The following is a 23,914-nucleotide window of genomic DNA, read 5'->3' on the forward strand; positions in this document are numbered from 1 at the left end:
GTCAGCTGAATGTTAATTCTTCTGCTGATTATTACTACAACGTTATAATGTATTATCTGTCTGTGTGTGTTGTAGCCCTTCTTATTATCTTTCCCCCCAAAATTTTATGGGAGTGTCAATCATTCACAGCCTGGTCTACCGTGCATGAATGAAATAGCATCTCTGTGAAGCTGATGCCTAGCTCCCAGTCTGTGCTGGACGTTGCCGCAACCAGTGAGGTTTTTTGTTTTTTTTTAAAATATTTATTTATTTATTTATCTTTAGAGGAGAAGGAGAGAGGGAGAGAAACATCAATGTATGGTTGCCTCTAATGCGTCCCCCGCTGGGAGCTGGCCTGCAGGGAACTTGCTTGCAACCCAGGCATGTGCCCTGACTGGGAATTGAACTGCGATCCTCTGGTTCGCAGGCCAGTGCTCAATCCACTGAGCTATACCAGCCAGGGCTACCAGTGAGGTTTTGAGTGAGCGACCGGTAGGATGTAAGAGGGCAGGGGAAAGGCCTGGGGGTGGGGCTTTGAAGTTCATATAGCAGGTTTTAAAAAATGTTTTTTTTCTGTTTTAATTTTTACTTCAACAAAAAAATTTGCATAGTTTAAAAAGCCAACCAGCTCTACAAGGCATTTCCTGAACACAACACCCCGCCGCACACTCCCACCCCGCACACCCCTCCTGCGTAAAGCACTCACACATTCCCTGGCTCTGCTTCTGGTGCTCGCTTCTGTGTTTCTAAATAACCTGCTTATGTTATTACTTCTTGATATGTTAGATGTAACCAACTCACTGTCTGCCATGGAAGACGAGGGTATAGTTACCTTTAATCCTGCTCTCCCAATGTGCTCCCCACCCCATCCTCTGAATTAAAACATATTCCAAGTTTTGGTTAAATCAGTACTCACTCAGTGTTTACATTATTATGTCTGTGAAAATATTCTTCACAGCTGAGCTATGTAGTGTTTGTACTAAGACTCTGCAAATCTGTAAAAACTGCTTTTATTAACATAAGGGACATGAAGCTGCGAAACTGCGTTCTCCAAAATCACAGTCACAAACTTTGCTATTTGAAGTCCATTGGTGAGGGCAGGAGCTGCACTCCTGCCCAGAGGCCTGAGCCGTGTGGGTCACTTTGATACAAAGAAGCATCCCTGAATGCTTCTTTGTGTCAAAACTTCAGATAATGGGGTTTTGGACACAACAGTAGATTTATCTTAATTATGTAGTTATCTGTTACATAATTACCTAAAATTAATTATCTCAATTTTGTAGTTTCCAAGTGGACCCCTAGTCCGCTTCTCAGCCCAGCCTTGCTGTTGATCCCCTCACTTACATCGTGTTTACCTCGAACCTATCAAAACACTGCTTCATTTAAATATTACCTGAATTCCACCTTTCCCATGTCCTGTAGTGACCCTGATTTTTCCTTTGATGAGCTGCTCCATATGGTTCCTCTGGTTTGTGTTCTTTCTTGCAGCAACAAGTTAATAAACCTGTCTCTGTTCAACACACAGTTATGTTTCTGCTGGTCTTTCCCAGAAAAGGGGAAGGAATTCTCTTTCCTTTTATGACTCTTTGTTTTCCCTAAAGTTGGTAATTGCCTGACCTTTTCTGTTACTTCGTTTTCTAAATACCTATCATGAATTCACCCCCCAAACTCTTTGAAAGATGTGTACACCTTCTCTCAATGCCTTAAGCACATCAGGTAATTCCCTGGTCCCACACTTTTTCCCTTAAAGACACCTCTTGTCACTCCTTGTCCCCTGACTCCAAGCAGTCTGGTTTCTCCTCTCATTTCTTTTAAAAAATATGACAACATACCTTGGCTGGTGCAGCTTGGTTTGTTGGTACATTGTCCCATGGACCAAAAGGTTGCGGGTTCCATTCCTGGTTAGGGCGCATACCTTGGTTGCTGATCAATCCCATCGGGTTGCGCATGAGAAGGCAACCCAAGCAATGTTTCTCTTTCACATCAACATTTCCACATCTTCCCTTCTCTCTCTAAAAGCAATGGGGAAAAAAGTCCTCAAGCGAAGATAAAAAATAATAATTAAAAATGTGACAACCTTCTCACCGCAGCTGGCCTGCACTCCTCATTCCCTGCTTCTCTGCTCCTCACGCCCTCTCAGATGGCCATGGAAGAGGAGACCACCACACTCCTCATCGACAATGGCTCTGGTATATAAGTGCGAAGCTGGCTTTGCTGGCGACGATGCTTCCTGGGTCATGTTCTCGCTTCCGTCCTTGGAGCATCCCTGACATGGGGCAGAAGAGTACTTGTGTAAGTGACAAGGTCCAGAACAAGCATGGCATCTTGACCCTGAAGTACCCAATTGAGCACAGCACAGTCACCAACTGGAACAACATGGAGAAAGTCTAGCACCACACCTTCCACAAAAGCTGTGGCCTGTGAGGATCACCCAATGCTGCTGACTGGGGCCCCCCTGAACTCCAAAGCCAACCATGAGAAGATGACTCAGCTCATAATTTTTTAAATTGTTTTTGAGCTTCCACACTCTTGCCATGTACGTGGCCATCCAGGCTGTGCTGCTCCTCCGTGTATACCTCTGGCCACTGAATGAACTCTAGGGATGGGGTTACCCACACTGTACCCATCTACAAGGGCTACACCCTCCCCCATGCCATCCTGCATCTGAACCTGGCTGGCTGGGACCCGACAGACTACCTCATGAAGATCCTCAGAGAGCAAGGTTACATCTTCTCCACCATCACTGAGCAGGAAGTTGTGGATGACATCAAGGAAAAGCTCTGCTCTGTCACCCTGGACTTCAAATAGAAAATGGCCACTGCCTCCTCCTCCTCCCTGGACAAGAGTTAAGAGCTGCCTGATAGGCAGCTGATCACCATTGGCAGTGAGCGGTGCCAGTGTCCAGAGGTGCTCTTCCAGCCCTCCCTCCTGGTATGGAGTCTGCGGCATCCACCAGACAACATTTAACTCCATCCTGAAGTGTGAAATCGACATCCGAAAGGACCAGTATGCCAACACAGTGATGTCTGGTGGGACCACCATGTATCCAGGCATCACCAACAGGGTGCAGAAGGGCATCACAGCCCTGGCTCCCAGCACGATGAAGGTCAAGACCTGCCCTGCTGGAACTCAAGTAATTGGTGTGGATTGGCAGCTCTATCCTGGCGTCGCTGTCCACCTCCCAGCAGGTGTGGATCAGTCAGCACAGTAAGATGAGTTGGGCCCCTCTATTGTCCACTGCAAATGGACACATTCTAAATTTAGGCACATTCTAAATTCCATTCTAAATGGAATGTGGGCAGATCTGTAGTATTTGCTGCATGAGTTGATCAAGTGTAAGTTCGCCCTGGCAAATGTACACATCTCGTGCTGATCTTGTGAAACTGGAATAAACCTTCGAAAAGAAATTGTTCTTCAGGCTTGTATCTGATCTCAGCACTGGACTATAGACCTGGTTGCTGATTTTGACCTTGTATTCCAATTAACTGTTCCCTTGGTGTATGTTTAATACCCTGTACACATCTTTGATTTAAACCCCTGTACATGCTGTTGGTCACTTGGTGGCCTAAACAAGAACATACTTCTGCAAGAGAAATCCAGTGGCTTGATGAGAATCCACAAGACTGGTTCCCTATGGGTATTAACATGAGGGAGCTGCCTATTCTAAGATTTTTCTAGAGGCTGGCAGCAGTCTTGAACCAGTTGTCATTTCTGTCCTGCCAGTCTGACAGGTTTGGGAGGGTCCCAGCATCAGGACTCATTTTCCTTTCTTAGCCGATGTTTCCTACCAGAACATCTGTGTTGTTACTTGCCTTGCGTTGGAAATCGGGTTGCATTTCCACCTGCAAATTTATTCATCCTTTTAATTTATGTAAGGTTTTTGTACACAATTCTCAATTCTTTAAGAGATGACATATTTTGTTTTTCTACTCTCATATGTGAGAACATTAGGCCTTAGCAACATGTCATTGTGAGGAAAATAAAGTGCTATCGTAAAAAAAAAAGACAACCTTTGTTCTAACACCTATCTGAAAGCATCACGGTTAGTTGTCAATGCTTCCGTCTTCCTGACTCCTTTTTCCCCCCTCCTCCTCCCGGGAGGGGCCGAGTGTCTCGACATCTTTATTTCTCCAAAGTTTTCCAAGGCGCTCAATGTACGAACGAACGAATGAATAAGTGAATGAACGAAAGGGATTTTTGTGCATAAGTGACATTTAAGAAGAACCATATCGCAAGGTTTAAGGGTGGCTTCCTCTATGCCACCGAAGGAGAGAAGAGAAGCAGCACCGAAGCCCCAGGCGACCCAAGGTGCAGTTTGCTAAGCACCGACTGAACTCCGCTGAGGGGAAGACCGCTGCACAGCCCTGCTGGCGTCACGAGGCGGACTTCATTTCCCAGAAAGCAGCGCAAAGGCGGAGCGCGAAACCGGGAGAGTGCCGCACGTGACGTCAGAGCCACGCACAACCGGGAAACGCGAGGCAGAGGTACGTGTAGGTTGAGGGCTGAATGGACAGGGCGGAGGGTGAAACTGCTGCACGGCCATGAGCCTAAGTGAGATGGAATGGGCTGGTGAGGAAGAAGAACAGAAGGGTCTCAAATGAAGTGGGGATCGCGAGGTTGAAAGATCTCCAGCTCCGCCTTCTCTTCCCGCAGCAACCATGACGAAATTAGCTCAGTGGCTTTGGGCACTGGCTGTCCTGGGCTCCGCCTGGGCAGCTCTGACCACTGGGGCCCTAGGCTTGGAGCTGCCTTCATCCTGCCGGGAGGTCCTGTGGCCACTGCCTGCCTATTTGTTGGTGTCTGCTGGCTGCTATGCACTGGGCACTGTGGGCTATCGTGTGGCAACTTTTCACGACTGCGAGGATGCCGCCCGGGAGCTGCAGAGCCAGATCCAAGAGGCCAGAGCCGACTTATCCCGCAGGGGGATGCGCTTCTGACACCCTGACCCCATTCCCGCTGGACCGCCCCTCCCTCCCATACCCCATTAAACAGTAGCAAGTTTACTAACTTTGTGTAGTATGATGGAGAATGGGAATTGGGGATTGTGTGTAACGACTGTTGAGAAGTGAGAGGCCAACAAGCCACCTTCTTTTGAGCCTTTATCTTTGCATCCTGCCGGTGTTCCTCCTGTTTATTTCAAAGGAGGCGAGGGCCCCTTCTCAGGATCTAAGGATGGAAATGTTACACTTCTCTGGTCCTTTTAAGCCTGTCAGGAAGTACTTCTTGAAGCCTAACTTACTCTTCTTCATAACATCCAAGCTCTGTCCTTGCCAAGGCCTTCCTTATCTTTCCTAGGTGGCCCTGGTTCTCTTAGATGCCTTTCCTGAGCCAGCCCTCCCAGCCCAGGGATGACTCTGACCATGCAGTGCACCTTTGCCCTTCACCAAACCAGGCAGGCTGAGAATCACTGAATAGAGAATGAGCTTCGATGGGCAGGGATAGAGAACAGTTTATTTTAAGGCACATTCTAAAGATTTCACCCCCAGCCTCCAAGATTAAAAAAATATAATCTCTAAAAAATAAGTGCTTTGTCTCCCAGGTCTCATCCAGTCTTCTAAGTAAAGCTTTTTCTTTGATCCCAGATTCTCAAAGTTCTCTCTTTTTCTTTCCCATAACCCATGGCACTTGTAGAACTGGTCAGCTGGAACAGTGGAAACAGGTTGGTCTGAACCTCTTTGGTAAGAAGTTGGCACTAAGGTGCCCTGTGGTCAGGTGAACTGCCTCAGGTTTGTAGGAGCTGACAGTTCCTGTCTTGCTCCTGAGGGTACTTCCAGAAAAGCCAGAGGCGAATGAGGCTGGTGGGGATTCCTGGAAGGTTGGGCACCTGAAATCCCAAGGGCTGAGATGAGAAGAGGAGCTACTTTTCCACTTTGCACATCTGTCACCCTGTCCCTGCCCTGCTTACCATGATATAGGGGTCTCTGAGCCGAAACCCATAGAGAGTCCAGGAGGCAGAGGTGAGGAGGGTGGCAATGGTCAGTGAGAAAGACAGACGCTGGGTTGATTTAGTCTGAATAACTTTGGCCTGGGGGAATGGATGTAAGACAATCCTAGCCCAGACGCAGTAAAGTTCCTACCTTGCCTAATAATTTCCTTAGGAAAAAGGTCAAATATCCTCTCTGGTTTTTTGTTACCCAACCTTTCCCTCCTGCCTCCCATTCATCCACCTTTTTTGCCCTGTCTCCTTCCAGGATTTGAATCTTCCCTTCCTCTGGAGCGTAAGCTACAGTCTCTGGCTGTGGGACCCGACCCTTCTTATCTCCCCCACTCACCAAATCAGTCAGTGGCGACAGGTACATACTGATGGTGAAGACACTGCAGAAGAGGCCCAGCTGCTGAAGCCTGGCCTCAATGCTGGGCACCAGGAGCCAAAAGTAGCCAAAACCCAGGAGCAGGACCCCCAGCAGGGCTGCTGTCTGTAGGAGCACAGCATGCTGCAGGGGAGAGAATAGCCTGACTTCTACATGTGCCAAGAGCCCTCTCTGATCCCTTCCGGAATTCACTCATTCATGCAATAGAGGAGCCACTCTGTCCAGACCCAGTACTGCACTTGTCACAGCCTTTTCCCCACCAGTGACTTGATCCACCCACAACATTGGAGGTTTCTAGGACAGGGAGAGATATCTTTTGGGGGGAGCTTGGTATACACAAGAGGAGCTTAATAAATGCTTGTATAATTGAATGGGGAAACAGCTAATCATCTCACTCTCAGCCACTGGCCCTGGTTCTGAAGGAACCATGGGAGATAAAAGCACCTTCCCTCAACTTATTGGGCAGCAAGGAGGCCCCATCAGAGTAAGCAGAGCTATCAGCCTTGCCAGAAAGGGGGCCATATGTGAGTATCAGAAGGCTGGCATTGAGGAGGAAGGAGGACTGCAATGCTGGAGGGGCCTTCCAGGAAAAGTTGATAGTGCCAGCCTGTTACAGTCTTCTAGGAAGTACTGCTTGCCCTGCCAGCAAGCAGGACATGCTGCAGAAGAGGTGAGTGCAAAGGAGGGTCCCTACCTTCCGAGGGCAGTACTGCAGATACACCAAGATATATGAGGTCTGAAGCACAGCACCCACAGCGTTGACAACGATTAGAGTCCCATCTCTCTTCAAGGTCCCATAACTCAGCCAGCTCAGGTTGCTGCAGGGTGGAGGGGAGAGACATTCGCCATGGGGATGAGTGTAGGAGGGGAACCCGAGGGGTCTCTTCCACGGCCCTCACCCCACCCTACCCGGTCAGTCTTTCCACTCAGCTTTCCCCCTCTCACTTGACATCCGTGGTGAGAAAGGGCAGGAACTGGACATTATCCACTCGCCGGGTCATCCGCATGTGCCTGAGGTCGGAGCTGTAACGGGGCTGAGAAGACAGTTATGACGGGAAGGGAGAACCAGGCTACTGGGGATTGGAGACCCCTAATGCCTGTCATCCTCCCCTAACGACTGCACACCCCCGGGCCCGTTCTCAGCTCCCTTGCCTTTTTCAGATCAAGTGACCAGCCTTGCTCCCCGTTCCCTTCGACCCGACTCCACTTTGATCCCAGGTGCCGGAAGCAGCCTGGGGCTGCAGCCACATCTCCATCCCCTCTCGCTCCTTCCCTGACTTTCTGGTCCTGCCCTATCCCGGCCCGGCCCGGCAGCGCTCTCACAGGCCGGTGGAGAACATGCCGAGGGTGAAAAGCACGCAAGCTCCAGAAAGGAGCGTGTCCGCCACGCCGCCGGTCTCCATTCCTCTCAAAGCAGACTCCCAGCGCCGCGGGGCAGCCCAGCTGGTGGCAGCCCGCGTCGCCGGAGCCCCGCCCCTCCACGTCCCGGCCCCACACGCTCGGCGTCCCCCGGAAACTGAACCGGAACCCGACCTAGGACGTAGGGAGGGACTCAGGCCCCGCCCACAGCCTGTGGCCGTGGCCAACTTCCCTGAGCTGACGTCTTGTTCCAGGTCTCTGTAGGTCAGCTTCCTGGGGCTCCTCGGACTTGCCCCGGTACCTTTAGCTTACCGCTCTCTGCTTACCCCTTAGATTACCTAGACCGCCCTCAGCCTCAACTCTCCCACAGGTCCACCCGCGAGCCTAGTGGTGGATCTCAGAACAAAAGCTTGCTGGATCCAACCAGACTTCAACCCCCTTTCCACCCGCTCCAGATCAGAACCTCGTTGGCCCAGGATTTGGGAGGGTTTTTCATCCCAGTATCCTGAAGCCTCTTCCCAGTCTCTCTCCTAAATTACAAGGATTGCCAGAAATGACCAGTTCTGTCAGGTGTCCTCCCCATTCAGCCACACCATCAACTTGGCCGGTCCACTGAAGCACCTAAGCACTTTGATGACCTCTTAGTCCCACCTGACTCATAGCTGGGAAGTTCCCATCCCAGATTCCCACGTGTCTTGGTGGATCAGGGCGATGCCTCAACTAGTGTTCCTGTGAGGACTGCCCTGACCCACCCAACATTATGAGCACCTGCATGGTATGCGAAAACCCAAAGCCCAGCGCTGCAAGGGTGGGAATGGGGCAGAGGTGTCACGGAAAGAACTTCCAGAGTGGGGTTAGCCTAAAATCAGAGACTGTGTGGCTGTAACAGGGTGCAGCCAGGGGGACCCCCAAAGAGGGATTTGTAATGGAGTCCAGAACTCAAAGTGTCCAGGAAAACAATATGTATGATGGCCTTATTCCCACAAGTCTGAACTGGGGGATGGGACACATGGAGCAGGCCTATTGAGAATTCTGCATAGCAACAGTTTTGCAACTAACCTCAGGCGTGGTCATTTAATGTATCTATAACTTTTAACTGGTTTTGTAGACATGTTAAATAGCTGTGGCCACACTTTGAACCCAGGAGATGGGAGTGACTTCCACCCAGGATATAACTGGGAGGCAACTCCCCCTGGTTACAGTGCCTTCGTGAGAGCTTGGAGATGATTGGCTCCATGCTATGGGGCCACACCTGCCCAGACTATTATGAAAGCCCAGAAAAGCTAGAAAAATACAAGCTGGCAGGTGTAGCCAATTGTGGGAAGAGTTGGAAATGGGGCTGCAGAAGATTGGAGCTGGGATTGAAACCCAGAGATGGCAGCCATACAAGAAGATTGGAGCTGGGATTGAAACCCAGAGAGGGGACTGTGTGGCTTTGGCAAGGAAGTGGGGAACCATGCAGCTTTGTGGCTGCCTTTGCCACTCAGCTTAGGAAGCCAGAAAGCAAGATGTAGAAGCGATGCAGAGCTCTCCCTTAGCAGTTTGGAATAATGTAGGAGAGATGCTACAGAAAGGAAAGGGGTGAAAGGACTCTTGCTGGTGGGCCAGAAGGTGCCACTCGGATTGGGATTAAGAACTGGAGATCCCAGCGACACGCCTGATAGTGCTAGGAACTTCGGGGGGCCAGCCAGCAAAGCGTGGGTTACTGGAAAGAACCAGGGGCCACCTGAGCCACAGACCTCTATTTCTTTTCCAAGATATGGTACCCAAGACTGGGCAGGGGGAGAAGGACTGTGTGCATTTGTGGGTATTTTAAGGGACTCTGGGACCTTAATGAAGACATTAAGTCATTACTTTAAGTCTGTACAACTTTTGGAATAAATAATTCCTTTCCTTTTCCCCAATCTCTGACATTGAGACCTATAATTTCCTGGCAGTGTCCAAGGTGAACTTAGTACAGGGGGACCTCAGGAGAAGGGGGAGTCCATTCGATAATAGTATATCATTCCCCACCTCCATGGGTCCATTCTGTAACATTAAGGGTTAGTGAGGGGTAAGAATTCTTTCCAGAGAGGGAAAAATAGTCAAACCCAGTTGCTACTGGCATCTCCCACAACAGGAACTCAACGGTTGTAAGTTAGTATGGAGAAACAGAAGAGCGTGTACAAAAAACAGGTTTATTTTCAGACAACATTGTATAAAAAAGAACCAGTTATAGAAATCAGCAAAGACACACAGCAAATTTATATACAGATCCTGTACATGCGGGCCCTGCCCTAATAGCTCCCCTCGAGGAATAGGCTGGTACAGCCCCCCGTTGGCACAGCCCTGGGGAGCGCTGCCCCAGGATCAAAGATGCTGGGTCAGCCCAAGCATACCACCTCTCCAGTCCCTGTCTCCCGGGCAAGAAACCGTCTCTTGCTTTTCCTTCAGTCAGCTCGTCTTGGCTTCCCGGCTCTCTGTGGGAGGGGCATCTTTGCCAAGCTCAGTTTCCACCCACCTGATACCAGACCGCCCCTCCAGCTCCCACAGTGTCCTTCTTAAGAGTCCAGCTTATTTTTGCACAGCTTGTTTTTTTGGCTTAAGGGCAGGAATGGCAGGGGAAGTACCATCCCCACTTTGTCCGTCCCTCCGAAGTGGAGGCAGGGACGGCCCTACCAGGTTTGCCCACTTCGTTTGGGTTAAAACCCTTAATACTGTCTCATTTTGAGGCTGCTGGGTGGCAGCTTATACATGTGGTGGGATGGTTCCCAGGACTGGGGCTTTGGGAGAGACCCCAGGCCAGGTGAGGGGTGCCTGCCTCTGCCTCCTCAGCCCAGTTTCAACCCTCAGGCCAGATGTGGCATACAGCTTCACGGGGTTTGCAGTGGCAGAAACGGTAGGAGCAGCACAGCCCAGGCAAGTGGGAAGAGGCGGGGGGCGGCACTGTGACCGATGCTATGTAGAACTTGCACTTCTGGGTCATCTGCAAGGTGGAAGGGCAAAGGCTACCAGGTGAGCAGGCCCATTACTGACACTGGCCCTCAGTCCAACAAGGTTGCCCCAGCCCCTGCCTGGCAAAGGAGCCACCTCCTGTACCCAACCCCTTAAAGCAGGCCCTCTTGTTTGCCCCAGGCCCAATTTGCTCCAGCTACTTACCTGCTGGAAGTCTCTTCTCCTGTGGATTGGCATGGGCCTGAGGACTGTGTGCTAAAAGACAGGGGTAGCCGTAGATCAGGTACTGTACCAGGGAGGCGGAAGGGTGGGAGTGCTGGCTGGGCCAGGCAGCGGAACTTCCCTACCATCCCACGTCATTAGGCCCAGCATAGGGATGGCGGAAGGAGGCCCACAGAGCCCCGACACTCACTGATTTTGCCATTGACGGTCACCTTCAACCTCAAGCAGTAGTCTTCTTGGTGGTGGATGGGTTTGGCTGCAAGATGTACCCACAGGGTATTAAAGAAGGGGAAGGAAACTTTGTTGAAAGAAAACAGAATGCAAATGCCTCTGGCCCTGCTTTCTCAGTCCCTGCTCATTGGAATCACTTTCTTCCAAGCCTGGATTCTTCCCTTCCTCAGGTTTTGCCCACTTTCTGTCCCGTGTTCAGTCCAACCTTCTTCTTTGGAGATGGCGGCAAAAAGAACATAGCCACTGTCCCCTCCCCAGAGTCCCTCCTTCACTCCTAGCTGATATTTGGGAAGATGTGCACAATCTGCTCCCCCTCCCCAGCCATTCTGTACCCCCCCCCAAACCCAGGCACATCGAAAGGGTGAGGCCTGGATGCGTTCTATGCAAAGCTGATCTTATGAGTAAACCCACCAGTGGCTCTCCGCTGCCCTCGGGGTAAACTCCTTCGCACTTCTAGGTCCCCGTGATCTGCCCTGTCCACCTCTCCAAGCTTCTATCTCCCCACTGCAAAGTGTCCCTCCTACTCTAGCCAGGCTAACCATATGGAGTTCCCTGAAGATGTCATGTTCCCTTTGCACATGTCCCTTCATTTATGGCTAAATCCTCTGCTCGTCCTAAGCTCTGGGAAGCCAGGAAGCCTTCTCTGAAGCCCGCCAATCTGGAACGTCCCAAGGTCATGTTTCCAGGGCCCCTGTGCTCACTCATGCCTACCATAGTGCACTATGGTGCACTACTGGTCTGTTAACCAATGCGTGTCTTTTCCCAGCTTCCTTGAGGACTGGAACCCTGTAGTGTTTTATTTCTCTTTGTGCCTATACAGCCAAGCAGTGTTCCCAGAATGCAGCAGAAGCTCACTCCACATTTGTTGTGTGAATGAATGAAAACAGAACCCAGGATTGGAGGCCCTCTGCTGCTTGACTCCCCACTGAGCACGCTCTCAGGCACACGCATCATGGTGGCTCCATCCCCCAGCTCGGCACCTCCTCCTGTGCCCCCGGGGCACTCACAGATGTAGTAGTAGCTGTGTCCCTCTTTGAACTCCTTGCCCAGGGTGAAGGGCGTGTAGCGCAGGAACTTCTCGGACAGCTTCTCTGGACCGTGCCTGGCATTGGGGTGGTTGCACTGCCAGCGGACCTGGTTCTTGGATTCAGGCTGGCACACCTGGTACTGCTCTAGCTCTACCAGGTACAGTGTGTACTGCTCCATGGCAGCAGCTGCCACAGAGTCATCCTCGTAATGGGGGCAGATGATGTCCAGGTAGTCATTTAGCTGCACGTGTACTGTGTACCCTTCACTCCGGAACCTGCACGTGCATGTACACAGAGGGGAAGGAAGCAAACAGTCACCCAGAAGCCAGACCAGAGCCTTGTCTCCAGAGGTTTACATGACCTCTCACATTTCACACTGGACCCACACGCACAGATGGTGTGACAATCTCAACTCCTGATATTACCGATCTTGATCCAAATATCTTTCCACCACCTCCAAATATCCCCCCACCCTCATTGTTTCCTATAATTCAATAAACTCCACCCACTTAGTATCTTTCAGATAACAAAACACTTTCCATACATTTAACACCCCTGATATTTACCCAAGGATGAGCTTCTAAATATTTCCTTAGCTCACTCACCATTCTCTCCTGCCCATACATATTTCCCCAAACCTATTCTACCAGGTGTTCCTTCACATGCTGTTAGAGCTCAGTCTGAGCCCCTACTGGCTCATTCTATTATCAGGGTCCAAGTGAGCCTTTCTCTTCAGCAGGCTGGCACTCGGCGCGAACACATGCGAGGTCTTCATTGCACTCACTCCTTTCATTCTCGCCCCCCACCACCCACTGAGTCTGCCTCACATTTCTCTGCTTCCTTTTCTCCCAAGCCCCCAGTACACCCAGGCCCACAGATAATGCCTGAATCCTTTAGGTGAAATCCCTATCATCAATCCACTCATTCCCCTCAAATCTTCCCTTCTAGCTACTCAAAATGATGCTCAGTTCTCCTCAAGGTACCCCAAAACATCACTGTCCCTTTATTTCCACAAGCTACACATTTAGCTGTGAAGTGAGCTCCAGAAATGCAGTTCTAAGATCTCAGGCTGCCTACCCCCTCCTCCCAAGGTGGAGCTAGCTCCCTTCCCCCAGCCCATTCCCTCCAGGCTCCACAGGCTCCACAGGCTCCAGCCTGACGGCCCCCCAACTCCTCCCCCCAGCTCCAGACACCTGGCTCCAGTCTGGGTGGGGTCCTAGTAGGGGGAAAAGTGCCTCACCACCTCCCTCTCCAAGTTGGTCAGCCTCTCTGAATTCCCCCGAGCACTGCCAGCTAGACACTCAGCATGGTTGGCTGCCAACTCGCTACAAACCAAAGCCCTTGGGCATGGGTGATGGGAGAAGGGGCAGGAATTAGGCTTAAAGGCCTCGGGTGGGCACCCACTGCCCAGTCAGCATGACTTCTAACCTGGCCTTGCAGCAAGCCAGTTCTGCAGTTAGGCTTACCAGCACCCCTCCCCCACCCCGGGGAAGAGAGAGGGAGAGAGAGGGGCGGGAGGGAGGGAGAGAGAGAAGCAGAGAGAGAGAGAGAGAGAAGCAGAGAGAGGCTTTTAAAATTCCTCTCTGGAGAGATAAACACAGAAGCCATTTCAAAACAGGTATTTCAGCTCTGGGCCTGGCATCTTTCCCCCATTCCAGTGACGGGCACTGACTCATTCCTCATCCACCTCTGCCACCCGCCCCAGCATTCATGAAAGCCTGTGAAAATTCACCTTGTCGAATGTGGACCCGTAGGTCCCCAGGGTAGCACAGTGTCCACTAGCCCAGGATACTGTCCTCCAGGCAAAAGGAGCTGGCGGGTCTGAATGGGCACAGTACTTGCTCCTCCAGCACCAAGGAGACCAGTTCCCGGCTCGGCTCGCAGTGGTACCACCCTTCTTCCCACGCTGCCTCCCCTAAGATCACGGGGCAGATGCCCACTACCCTGAGTCACCCAGGCCAGCCTCACGGACCCGCCCAACTCATTGCCACTTCATCTTTGGCCCCTAGCTGTGCCCAGCATGGCTGCCTGTGGACTCCACTCTGAGTTGGCTTCCCTTTAGTCCTGGGTATGGTTAGGTGTGGCTAGATGAACAGGGCCGAAGCTCTGCTTGGTGAAGGCACCCATCAGCCCCTTCCTGGGGTATAATCTGCTCCATTTAGGGTCCTTTTGACTCTTGCTCTGCCTTTGGGAAAGGGGGGCAGTGGCGTCAGGGAAGGCGGAGAAGGGGGCGCGGAAGAGGCTCCTTCCTGAAAGAGAGGAAACCTGGGAGCTTGGGAACGGAAAGGCCAGGGTTCCCCCTCCGTATTCACGGCTTCCTGTCCCCTCCTCCTCCTTCAGCCAACACCTGGCATGGGCATAAACAGGGACTTTGCTCTCTCTCACTAGGACAAAATTGGGTTCAGGAAGCAAAGAGCAGGCAGCAAGGAGTGGGGTGGGGGAGGGCTGACTGGGCTGCCCCTTTCAACCAGGGCAAGAGGGCACTGCCCCCTGGGTTGGCAGCTGGCTGTTCTCTGCCCCCCCCCGGCCCCCCGAGCGTCCCACAGACACAGACCCCTTACCAGGCAACGCGCTGCGACAGTGTCAGAGGGAGCTGGCGCCGTGTATTTGTCAATTGGGGTGAGGGGCAGGCACACTCGTGCTGGGGGTGGCAGCTGAGTGTAGTGTTTTTCCTGACCCCAAGCTGTCCAGCCCTCCTGTCCATTCTTCTTCGTAACCCCCTCTCGTCTTTCCACAAATACTGTTCCCTTAACCTCAGAAACTCAAGGCCAAGAACAAAGAGTCCCACGGAGCTTCTTATATCCAGGACCATTTGCCTCACAGCCTTAAACCTGCCCAGGAGAAATTAACCCCTTTCTGCCCAGAACCCTTTGTAACTCTTTAACCCCTTCCTTCCCTTCTGAACCTTTCCCATGACCCCCCTCCCCCGTATCTTCAGTTTCACTACGTGATCCCCACAAACAGGTGACCCCACAAACAGGTGACACCTTAGCCTGCTCACACACAGCAATGTGCCTTGCTCATTGGGGTGGGGGGCTTTCCACAGTCACTTTAAACGCAGAATGAATGCTTATCACCCGAAGCCCAGGGTCCTCCTGAGAGGTCCTTCTGGGATGACAGTGAGCACTCTCCTTACTCCAGATGTCACATCAGGTACCTGTCAGTGTGGGCAGGTGCCCAAGTGCCAGACAAGGAGAGGCACAGGGGCTTTCTTGGTGGGAGGACCTACAAGGGCCGTGGTGGCCAAGGAGGGTGGTCCGGGCTGGGGCCAGGGACTGCTCAGCACTGGCTCCTCACTTCGGAGGAGCAGAGGTGCCAGAGGGAAAGGAAGGAGGGGCAGAGCCAGGGCCCGTGCAAGCAGACACAGGCAGGTACCTAGCCTGGTGTGGCCTACTCCCAGTCAGGGGCGAGAAGCGAGGGGAAGAACATCCAAGGAATCCCTCCCACCTCTGGTCACCTCCCTAAGACTCCAGTCGGGGCGGGCCTGGACAGTTAACCTAGCATGGTGGGGGACACTGCCAACCGAACGCCCAGGCTGCTGGCCGGAGACTCGGGGCTTACTTGGGGTTTGAACTGTTCCAGAAGACGGTGTGGCGGTCGGCGGCAGCCAGACTGTAGCAGAGACCCAGGAGAGGGGCCCAGAGGAACTCCATAGCGCGGGGCCTGTTTAGGCCGGGCGAGGACGAGGGGCTCGTGGTGGGGTCTGCGTTCCCGCAGGCGTCCTCCGAGGCGCAGTCGGCACAGCGCTCCCTGATCTGGCTCTCGCGCCTGTGGACTCCGCCTTTTGGGTCAGGGACGCCCCACACCTCGCTCCGCCCCCCGCCCCGCCCCGCGAGCTGCTGCCCTGGGGCTTGGGGGCTGGGGAGGTGGAGGAGGGATGCGCAGGGGAGGGGAGCCGAACGCGCGACCTGGCCTAGGCGGAGCGGCTCGGCGCTGCGCGATCGCTCTCCTGAGGGTCCGCGTGTCGCTTTTTGTGTTGTGCGGGGCGCTGGGTCTGTGTTCCCCCGCGCAGTCGCGTGCGGCAGAGAGACACCAACTCTACCAGCAGCTCTGTGAACACGCGGTAGCGAGATCCCACTTTTCCTCGTGGGTCTTCCACGGTGCGAGGTTGTTGACAGGTCCGGAACCTTTCCCCAGCCCCGAACTACAAGCCCCCCGCGCCGCGTTTCCACATTCTCCTTGCCCGCCGCCCCCCCACGGCTTCCCGGACTCTGCGCTTGGCTGCCCTCCCCACACACGCGGCTGTTTGTTTTTGTTGGGTTTGTCAATGTTGTCTTTGTTTGGGAGACTGTGTCATCGCCTGGATGCCGGGAATAAAGTGCGACCCTGAGTGACCAAGTGTGTAACGTGTGTGGCCGGCCGGGGGTAAGGGCACGCCTCTGTGCTTGTGACAGGGAGAGACACTCGGGATCTTGGGCCCGCGAGAGGGTTCGCCCCTGTTTTTAGGGGCGCCAAAGGACGCTAACGACCTGTGTGTGTGTGTGAACACGCGTGTGTACCGGGTGGACGGGCTTTGAATATAGACTGTGAGAATCTGAGCATGAAGGGTGACAAACCACACGTTTCGTATATCTGGCATGTGCAGATACGTGTGATGGCGCGCAAGTGTAAAAGCCTTGGTGAGTACTACCGCAGCCGCGCGTGGGGAGCGTGTGAAACTTCGACGTGCGTATGCTAATGTGTGTGAAGAGGAATGGAAACGTGCACGGGCGAGCAGGGTATGTGGAGTGGGGGCAGGACTGTTTGCGCGGCGTCCCGGGGCAGGGCAGCTGGGTGTCCCAGTCATCGGGCCCCAGAACCTAGCTTAGCTGCACTCCCCCGCACCCTGTAAACGAACCCTCTGGAATTCTTTCTTGGGGGCACCCCTCCCCGCGGGGGGTCTACCGTCCTGTGCAGGGGCTGATTGCTGGGTGTCTGCCTCCCAGCTCGCGGAGTGGAGAGGGCGGGCAGGTGTTTGATTGGGCTGGAGCGAGAGGGTCCGGGGCGAGAGGGTCGAATGCTGTGTGCCTGGGTGTCCGGTGGCTTGTGTGTGAGATCGTGTGTTTGAGCGCGCGCTGCGTTGGTGTTGGACGGTGTGCGCCCCCCCCCCCCCCCCGGCCAGCTCTCCATGCGGCTTCGCAGCGCGAGAAGCCGCAGACTCCGGGACCCTGGCCAGCGCGGGCCCAGCTTCCCCAGTTCCCAGGCCGTTTCATCCTCCTCTTTTACGGCCAGGCCTGGAGACGGCCCCTGTAATTACGAGGGGCCGGGACGCCAGGACTAGTCAGGCGCTGACCCCGAGGGGAGGAGCCTGGGGCGGAGGCGGGCCCAGGCGGGCCTCCACCCCCGGGGCGTGAGTTGCTTGAAGTCTGACTCTCTGGGAGGACGGTAAATATTTACCCAGCGCCCACTGAGGTCTGGTCTGGCTTTGCGCACCGCCCCCTCCAGCCCCCTCCGGCCTCCACCCTCTGGCGCGCACCTGCCCCAGGCGACGTGCCCAGCCCGGCGTTTACCTGATTTACAACCTGCCCCTCCCGCCCCGGCCGAAGTCTACCCGCCGACGAGATCCGGGACAGATCACGCGCCCCCCGCCCCCCCGCACTAGATTATCCCATCCCTGCGCTGAGTCCCACTGAATCAAAACTCCATGAAGGCAGGGATATTGTGGTTCTGTGCTGTATTGCCAAAGCCTGGCACAGCTCGTAACACGCGTAGTAGCGGCCAATAAATGTTTGCCGAGTGGGTGACGTCACCGTGCAGTGGAGGCACGGGCTTCTGCCGACAAACTGCTCTGAAAAGAGACAGGAGAGCGGTTATGGGAGGGGGTTGGCGGTAGCAGCTCCAAACAGAGGGCGGCGCAGGGTTGCCCCCTGGAGGAGACGGTCTGGGACACACTCCCCCGTTTCTGTGGCTGCGGGGACTGCGGGGCGGGAACGTGTGGGGTCCCTGGGCTGCGCCGCTGGGGCCGGGCAGGTTCGGGCGAGCTCGGCCCAACCCGGCGGGGCCACGTCCGTTCCCGCCCTGCCGGCGTCTGGTGTTGGGGCAAGCCGGGTGGAGGAGAGGCGGGGGGGGGGGGCAGTTCGAGGCACGAAGACACCGAACCCTCCTCCGCCTGGGCGCTGTCCCCAACATTCTCACTTCAGGCTTTAATCTCATTATTTTTCTATGTCTATATATTTGTGTGTTTAGAGATCATTGTGTGTTTAGAGACCCTAAGGGTCGGGTGTTGTGATGAGCAACAAAGGTAAGGCTGCGTCTAAAAGAAAATTCCTGCCCTTGGGGAGCCTCCAGACCAGTAGGGGAAACAGACAACCACCATTTATTTATACAACAAACTTGCCTTGAAGTGTCGCAGCGCAGATTGCTGACCCACAATTTGCACACGCACTGCCCTGACACCCCAAGAGCCGCTGCGACGCCTGCTGGACAGAGGGGAGACTTGCAGGTACTGTACAGTCCAGACAGAGTCCACGCGGGAGAAAGCCGGCGCAGAGACCGACCTGCAGACCAACGCAGCCACGGTCCTGTCTCCTCCCCCACCCCAGCCCCCAGCTTGCCCAGGCGGGAATTGTCTCGGCTCTGGCATTGGGCTCTCACCGCAAACTTGTGCGCTTGTGAAGGCTCTCAATACTGCTGCCCCCCAGGCAAACATCTGTGCTTAGTCTGAGGTGTTTGTCTGTCTGTCTGCCTGTCTGGGAAATTCCCCTCGTGAGCCCTTTCTGTGAATTCCCGAGAGACAGGTTTAACCCTTTGAATGCCATGGGTGAGGCCCGACCAGAGGGAAGTGCTTGCCACCTGTGGGGGAACTGCCGGCCTGGAGGCGCCATTTCTAGTCTGGAACAGGCAGAGCTGCTTGCTTGATTGCTACTCTTTCTCTGAGCACCCTGTGGTTTGGGGTGGCAGAGGGCCACAGGGCTCTGGGGCACCTGCTAGCCCGGCCCAGCCCCTGATGGCATCTCTGGACAATGGATTGGGGGTGGGAAGCCTGAGCCTGGAGTAGCCTTTGTTCCACTCCCTCAATGTCATTCTGAAAAATAAAGTGTATGTTTTACCCTGGCTGGTGTGGCTCACTGGACTGAGTGCCCACGTGGGAACCAAAGGGTCGCTGGTTTGATTCCAGTCAGAGCAAATGCCTGGGTTGTGGGCCAGGTCCCCAGTAGGGGGCGTGTGAGAGAGGCAACCACACATTGATGTTTCTTTCCCTCTCTTTCTCCCTCCCTTCCCCTCTAACAATAAACAAATAAATAAAATCTTTTAAAAATTAAAAAAATTAAGGGTATGTTTTGTATGCTTCCCATTTTATTATTAATGTGTATTTCCCACTTTATTAATAATGTGTATAAAGTTGCAAAAGAGAGAACAGGAGAATAAAGGGGAGGAGGAGCCACCAGCCACTGTAAAGATTTTCATTTCTTCCCTGGCAGCTTTTGTTTATGAGATTTTGGGGGGAGCTAGGGGGTGGGAGTTGTATGCTTTTACATAGTGTGATAAATGTGTATTGTGTACTTCTTTTATTCCCCTTTATGACAGAGTATATTTTCCATGTTGCAAACTCTTCGTAAACAATATTTTTAATGGCAGCATAATGTTCCATTGAGTGTTTCAGTGTGCCATCATAGTGATGCAGGGTGGGTGCAAATAAACACACCCACATGCACACTCGGGCTCTTTTCAGTTGCTGAGCACTTTAGTTGACTGGTTCTTAGGACTTAGAAATAAACTTGAGGTTGACATTCATTCAGCAAATATTTCTGGAGTACCTACTCTGGACTGGACTCTGGATTGCACGTGGGGGCTTAGTGGAGGTCAGTAGGGGAGGGCTTGGCTTTCGCGAAGCTTGTGTTTTAGATGAAATCTGGGCATCTGCTTTTCTAGATTTTGGAGACTTTCACAGATACAGGAAAATGCTTTTGATATTATTTTTACTACTAACTAGTCTAATTCTTTATTTTTTATTTAAAAAATATTTTATTTGTTTTTAGAGAGAGAGGAAGGGAGGGAGAAAGAGAGGGAGAGAAACATCGATGTGCAAGAGATACGTTGATCAGTTGCCTCTTGCACACCCCCGACTGGGGACCTGGCCCATAACGCAGGTATGTGCCCTGACTGGGAATCAAACTGTCGACCTAGATGGCACTCAATCCACTGAGCCACACCAGCCAGGGCCAATACTTTATTTTTTTTAAGATTTTATTTATTTATTTTTAGAGAGAAGGGAGGGGAAGGAGAGAGACACGGAAAGAAACACTGATGTGAGAAACATTGATTGGGTGCCCCTTGTCCATTGGTTGCCTCTCCTACACATTCAGCCTGGGACCAAACCCACAACCCAGTCTTGTGCCCTGACCAGGAGTTGAACTGGTGACCTTTCACTTTGCAGAACACTGCCCAACAAACTGAGCCGCATGGGTCAGGGCTTGTTCAGTTCTTTTACTGAGGGCCAAAGTAACCATACCCTAGTGGATCTGTCCCCACCCACACATCCAGCCTATGAGGGGCCAGACTCCACGAGAAAAGGTGAAACTCTTCCCCTGGGAGCCCACTGCAGGGAAGAGGAGTCTGGGCGGGACGGAAGTGGGAGGTGGGAGGGGCAGTGGTACGGAGGGTGGAACTGTATTCCAGAAGGTGTTTTGTACTGCTGCCTCTTCCTCCAAAAGTTGACTATTTGCTCAAGTCAAACACTGTACTGGGAGGTACTGGGGACTCTGAAATATATCCTTGCCCTAAAGGAATCTAGTCTACTGGCAAATATATAATTAGAATATAAGATAAGAATTATAATAGAGGTGTAAGTGGAACAACAGGCTATGGGCTCACAGAGGGAGGAATGTTTGTGGTGAGGAGGGCTTCGCAGAAGAGGGGACATTTGAAACGAACGTTGGGGGATAAGTAGGCTTTCACATTCAAGGATTAGGAAACAAAGAACAAAGGTACAGGGGTGAGAGTCTGCGGTGAGTGCTCGATGCAGCTAAAATTAGAGAATAAGTCTGGAGGAGTGACGGGAGATGAGAGCAGAAGGCAGTGTGGGGGCCTTGTTGCCAAGGGTCTTGAATGCCACGCTTAGGATTTTGAACATTATTCTGTAGCCCACAGATATTTAAATAGGAAACAATCAGATCTATATTTTAGAAAAATCCCTATGGGTGATAGAATGTGGGTAGAGGAGGGAGCTCAGAGGTGGGAGGACTGGTTAGGCCTGAGCTACAGGAGTTTGGTGCGAGTGAGGAGGGCTGGAAGGCTGAGGAGTAGCAGAGGCAGGAGGGCAAAGGATAAACAGAGTTGGGTGAGCCATGGGCAAGAGGCAGTGAGGAGTGTGGGATGGTTTGGTGGGCAGAAGTGCCACTTACAGATAGGAAATGGAGGAGAGGAACAGACCTGGGAAGGAGGAATGAAGAGTGCTGTTTGGTCGTTGTATCAAATTGGAATGATTTGGTTGATCTCCAGGCTCGCGCTCAATCCACTGAGCCACACCAGCCAGGGCCTCAAATTGGAATGATTTGGGCTGTGGGTAACAATACCCAACTACTAGTAGTTTAAAGTATATATATTTATTTATAGAGAGAGGAGAAGGGAGGAAGAGAGGGAGAGAAACAGCATCGATTGGTTGCCTCTCACACGTGCCTCAACGGGCATCTGAACCTGTAACCCAGGCATGTGCCCCAACTGGGAATTGAATCAGCAACCTTTCAGTTCACAGGCCAACACTAAACCAACTGAACCACAGCAGCCAGGGCCCAACTACCAGCAGTTTAAACAAGAGATTTTATTCTTCCCATAACAAACTCCTGTGGAAGTGGGGCAGCGGCTCGTCCGTGCCATCAAAGACTCAGTGCTCTCCACCTCTTGGCTCTGTGCCATCTTGATGGTGGCTGAGGGACTCACAAGGAGAAAGGGCGGGAGCACGACGTCGTCTCCTCTTAAGAATAGTTTTATCTGATAAGAAAAAGAATTTTCTAGGAGCTTCCCAGCCGGTTTACCCTCAGGGGACAGAACTGACCCAGTGGCCATTCCAACACCCACGTCTGTGGAGGAGGGGAAGGGACTGGTTCTGCCAGGCGGGGGGGCTGGGTCTGCCTCCCCCAAATGGGATCTACTCTCTCCCCAAAGGACTGGTGTTTGGCAGCCTGGGAGCTGAGCAGTGCCTGCCACAGACCCATGGCATTTGAGGAGCCTGTGGAACTTCCAGGCAGAGCTGCTTGGGACCGTTGGAGATGAAGGTTCTGGAGCTCAGGAAGGTGGGAAGCAGGAAAATAGTCCCTTTGGGATGTCGTGATGAACCTCAGGGCTCACAGGGAGGGCTTCCTCTAGACTGCAAGCTCTGGGCATGGAAGGAGAATGTGGTGGTTGTAGGACCTTGGTTTTGACTGGGGAGAAGTCCCTCCTTCCCAGCTTGGTGAGGCTGAGGGTGGGCCAGAAGACATTCACTCTCAGTGCAGCTGATAAACCTCTTTCCTATCACTGGCTATACTTTCACTATAACATATGTTAAGAGCGGGAGTTTAGATCCTTTTATTTCAGAAGCATTCCTTTCATATAACTTTTTTTCTGATGACAGAAGAAATAAATGTATCCTAGTGCAGAAAACTAGGGGAAGCGCAAATGAGGACAAATAAATATCTCCCAGAAGCAAGCACACTTCTTGGTTCTTTCCCCAGGGCTCTGTAATTTTTTATGGTAAATATCTTTGAGAGGTTAGAGTTTAATGCCCATGTTACAGCCAGATCGGAATCCCTTACAGTTGTGTAACATTTTATGATCTCCCACGGCTTTCAGCTGCATATTTTATCACATACTCGTTCATCTTTATAGACTCCTAAACACTGTGCGGTGGGTGAAGGCGGGGATTATGCACACCCCCCCCCACACACTACGTGGGGAAGCCGAGGCTCAGAGAGGCGGTGGTGTTCCGAGCCCAGACAGTGCCTTCAGCTGGGCTGGGGCCACACTGTGTCTGTCAGTACTTCCACACCTTGCTGCCCAGTTGTGCTGGGTGTAAAGGAAAGACTTGGCTCAAAGTGCTGAATCGACTGTGGGCGTGGGAAGGGAGTGTGTATAGAGAGGGAAGGAGCAGCTCCTTCCAGCACCAGAGCCCATAGGTAGGAGAAGGGGAAGGGACAGGAACTGGGTGGGTCCGAGAGTGACTCGAGGGGGTTTGCGGGCAGGAATCTCCCATGCGATCCTCTGGGGAGGGCAGAGGCCCACTCCGGCCTGTCCCTGCAGACAGGAGATCTTCTATATGACTTATTCTCCACTTTCCACCAAACTTTCACTGGGGTCAGTTTGTCTGTGTGTCAGGCACTCCGCCAAGGCACCGCAGGGTGTCAGATAAGGCCTCCTACGAATGCAGAGAGAATGCGGAAGGGATGTGGGTTTGAGTCCCAGCTGTGGAAACCTGAGAAAGTTATATAACCTCTCTGAGCCTCCCCACCCCACCCCCCGCCTCCCCGCCTCCCCGGCCACTTTTTAATCTGTAAGATGGAGGCAGGATGACTTTCTTCATGGAATTGCTATAGGGATCCAATGAAAGGACAGCTGAGAGGGTCTGGTGCTAAGCCCGGGGAGGAGGCGTCAGCAAGCACCAGTGTGTGTTTCTCTTTATGTGGCCCAGTCCGTGCCCCCCCCCCCCACTCCCCTCGCCCCCTACCCGGGGCTGACTGGGAGTGGCTGTGCTGATATTGGGGGAGAGCCCGGAAGTCTCCAGGACACAGGAAAGGCAGGGAGGAGGAGCCCCGGGAACACGAATATTTATTCGAACAGGTAGTAACTGATAAATGCCCCAGCGACGTGGAAGTCAAGAGCTCCGAGGTCCCATGGGGGCAGATAAATGAGGGTTTCTCAGGCGGGGCTGGCCGTCAGGGGCGCTTTGTGTGCGGA

At 52.9% G+C, this 23,914-nt stretch overlaps 3 protein-coding genes, 1 long non-coding RNA gene and 1 pseudogene across 11 annotated transcripts; 3 read left to right on the forward strand and 2 right to left on the reverse strand.

The window, feature by feature from the left end:
* Positions 1-2,119: 2,119 nt before the first annotated feature.
* On the forward strand, positions 2,120-3,308 carry LOC119039800 (actin, clone 302-like; annotated as a pseudogene).
* Positions 3,309-4,184: 876 nt separating this feature from the next.
* Positions 4,185-7,788, reverse strand: SLC50A1 (solute carrier family 50 member 1). 6 transcript variants are annotated; one of them, XM_037132669.2, is made up of 6 exons: positions 7,614-7,784; positions 7,236-7,313; positions 6,985-7,108; positions 6,252-6,413; positions 5,885-6,004; positions 5,409-5,818 (listed from the first exon to the last, which is right to left on the reverse strand). In XM_037132669.2, the coding sequence occupies exons 1-6, from the start codon at positions 7,691-7,693 to the stop codon at positions 5,702-5,704; spliced, it is 681 nt and encodes a 226-aa protein (XP_036988564.1). In that variant the 5' UTR covers positions 7,694-7,784; the 3' UTR covers positions 5,409-5,701. The 6 variants fall into 6 exon arrangements, with proteins under 6 accessions (XP_053522289.1, XP_053522288.1, XP_036988566.2 ...); XM_037132670.2 differs by having other exon boundaries at positions 5,409-5,803; positions 7,614-7,783; XM_053666314.1 differs by lacking the exons at positions 5,409-5,818; positions 5,885-6,004 and adding an exon at positions 4,185-4,545 and having other exon boundaries at positions 7,236-7,324; positions 7,614-7,782.
* Positions 4,388-4,986, forward strand: DPM3 (dolichyl-phosphate mannosyltransferase subunit 3, regulatory). Its single transcript, XM_037132676.2, has 2 exons — positions 4,388-4,463; positions 4,633-4,986. The coding sequence occupies exon 2, from the start codon at positions 4,638-4,640 to the stop codon at positions 4,914-4,916; it is 279 nt and encodes a 92-aa protein (XP_036988571.1). The 5' UTR covers positions 4,388-4,463; positions 4,633-4,637; the 3' UTR covers positions 4,917-4,986.
* Positions 7,789-9,789: 2,001 nt separating the features above from the next.
* EFNA1 (ephrin A1) lies at positions 9,790-15,843 on the reverse strand. 2 transcript variants are annotated; one of them, XM_037132644.2, is made up of 6 exons: positions 15,626-15,843; positions 13,797-13,979; positions 12,044-12,339; positions 10,996-11,061; positions 10,788-10,838; positions 9,790-10,614 (listed from the first exon to the last, which is right to left on the reverse strand). In XM_037132644.2, the coding sequence occupies exons 1-6, from the start codon at positions 15,715-15,717 to the stop codon at positions 10,502-10,504; spliced, it is 801 nt and encodes a 266-aa protein (XP_036988539.2). In that variant the 5' UTR covers positions 15,718-15,843; the 3' UTR covers positions 9,790-10,501. The 2 variants fall into 2 exon arrangements, with proteins under 2 accessions (XP_036988539.2, XP_036988540.1); XM_037132645.2 differs by lacking the exon at positions 13,797-13,979 and having other exon boundaries at positions 9,791-10,614; positions 15,626-15,836.
* A 105-nt stretch (positions 15,844-15,948) lies between these two features.
* Positions 15,949-19,259, forward strand: LOC119039786 (uncharacterized). 2 transcript variants are annotated; one of them, XR_008391824.1, is made up of 3 exons: positions 15,949-16,429; positions 16,650-16,782; positions 18,388-19,259. It is a non-coding gene; the product is annotated as an uncharacterized LOC119039786 (long non-coding RNA). The 2 variants fall into 2 exon arrangements; XR_005080689.2 differs by having other exon boundaries at positions 15,949-16,182.
* The last annotated feature ends 4,655 nt before the right edge of the window (positions 19,260-23,914 follow it).

The sequence above is a fragment of the Artibeus jamaicensis genome, unplaced genomic scaffold (assembly GCF_021234435.1).
Source record: "Artibeus jamaicensis isolate MK-2021 breed Jamaican fruit bat unplaced genomic scaffold, CSHL_Jam_final contig_447, whole genome shotgun sequence".
NCBI classification, from domain to species: Eukaryota; Metazoa; Chordata; class Mammalia; order Chiroptera; family Phyllostomidae; genus Artibeus; species Artibeus jamaicensis.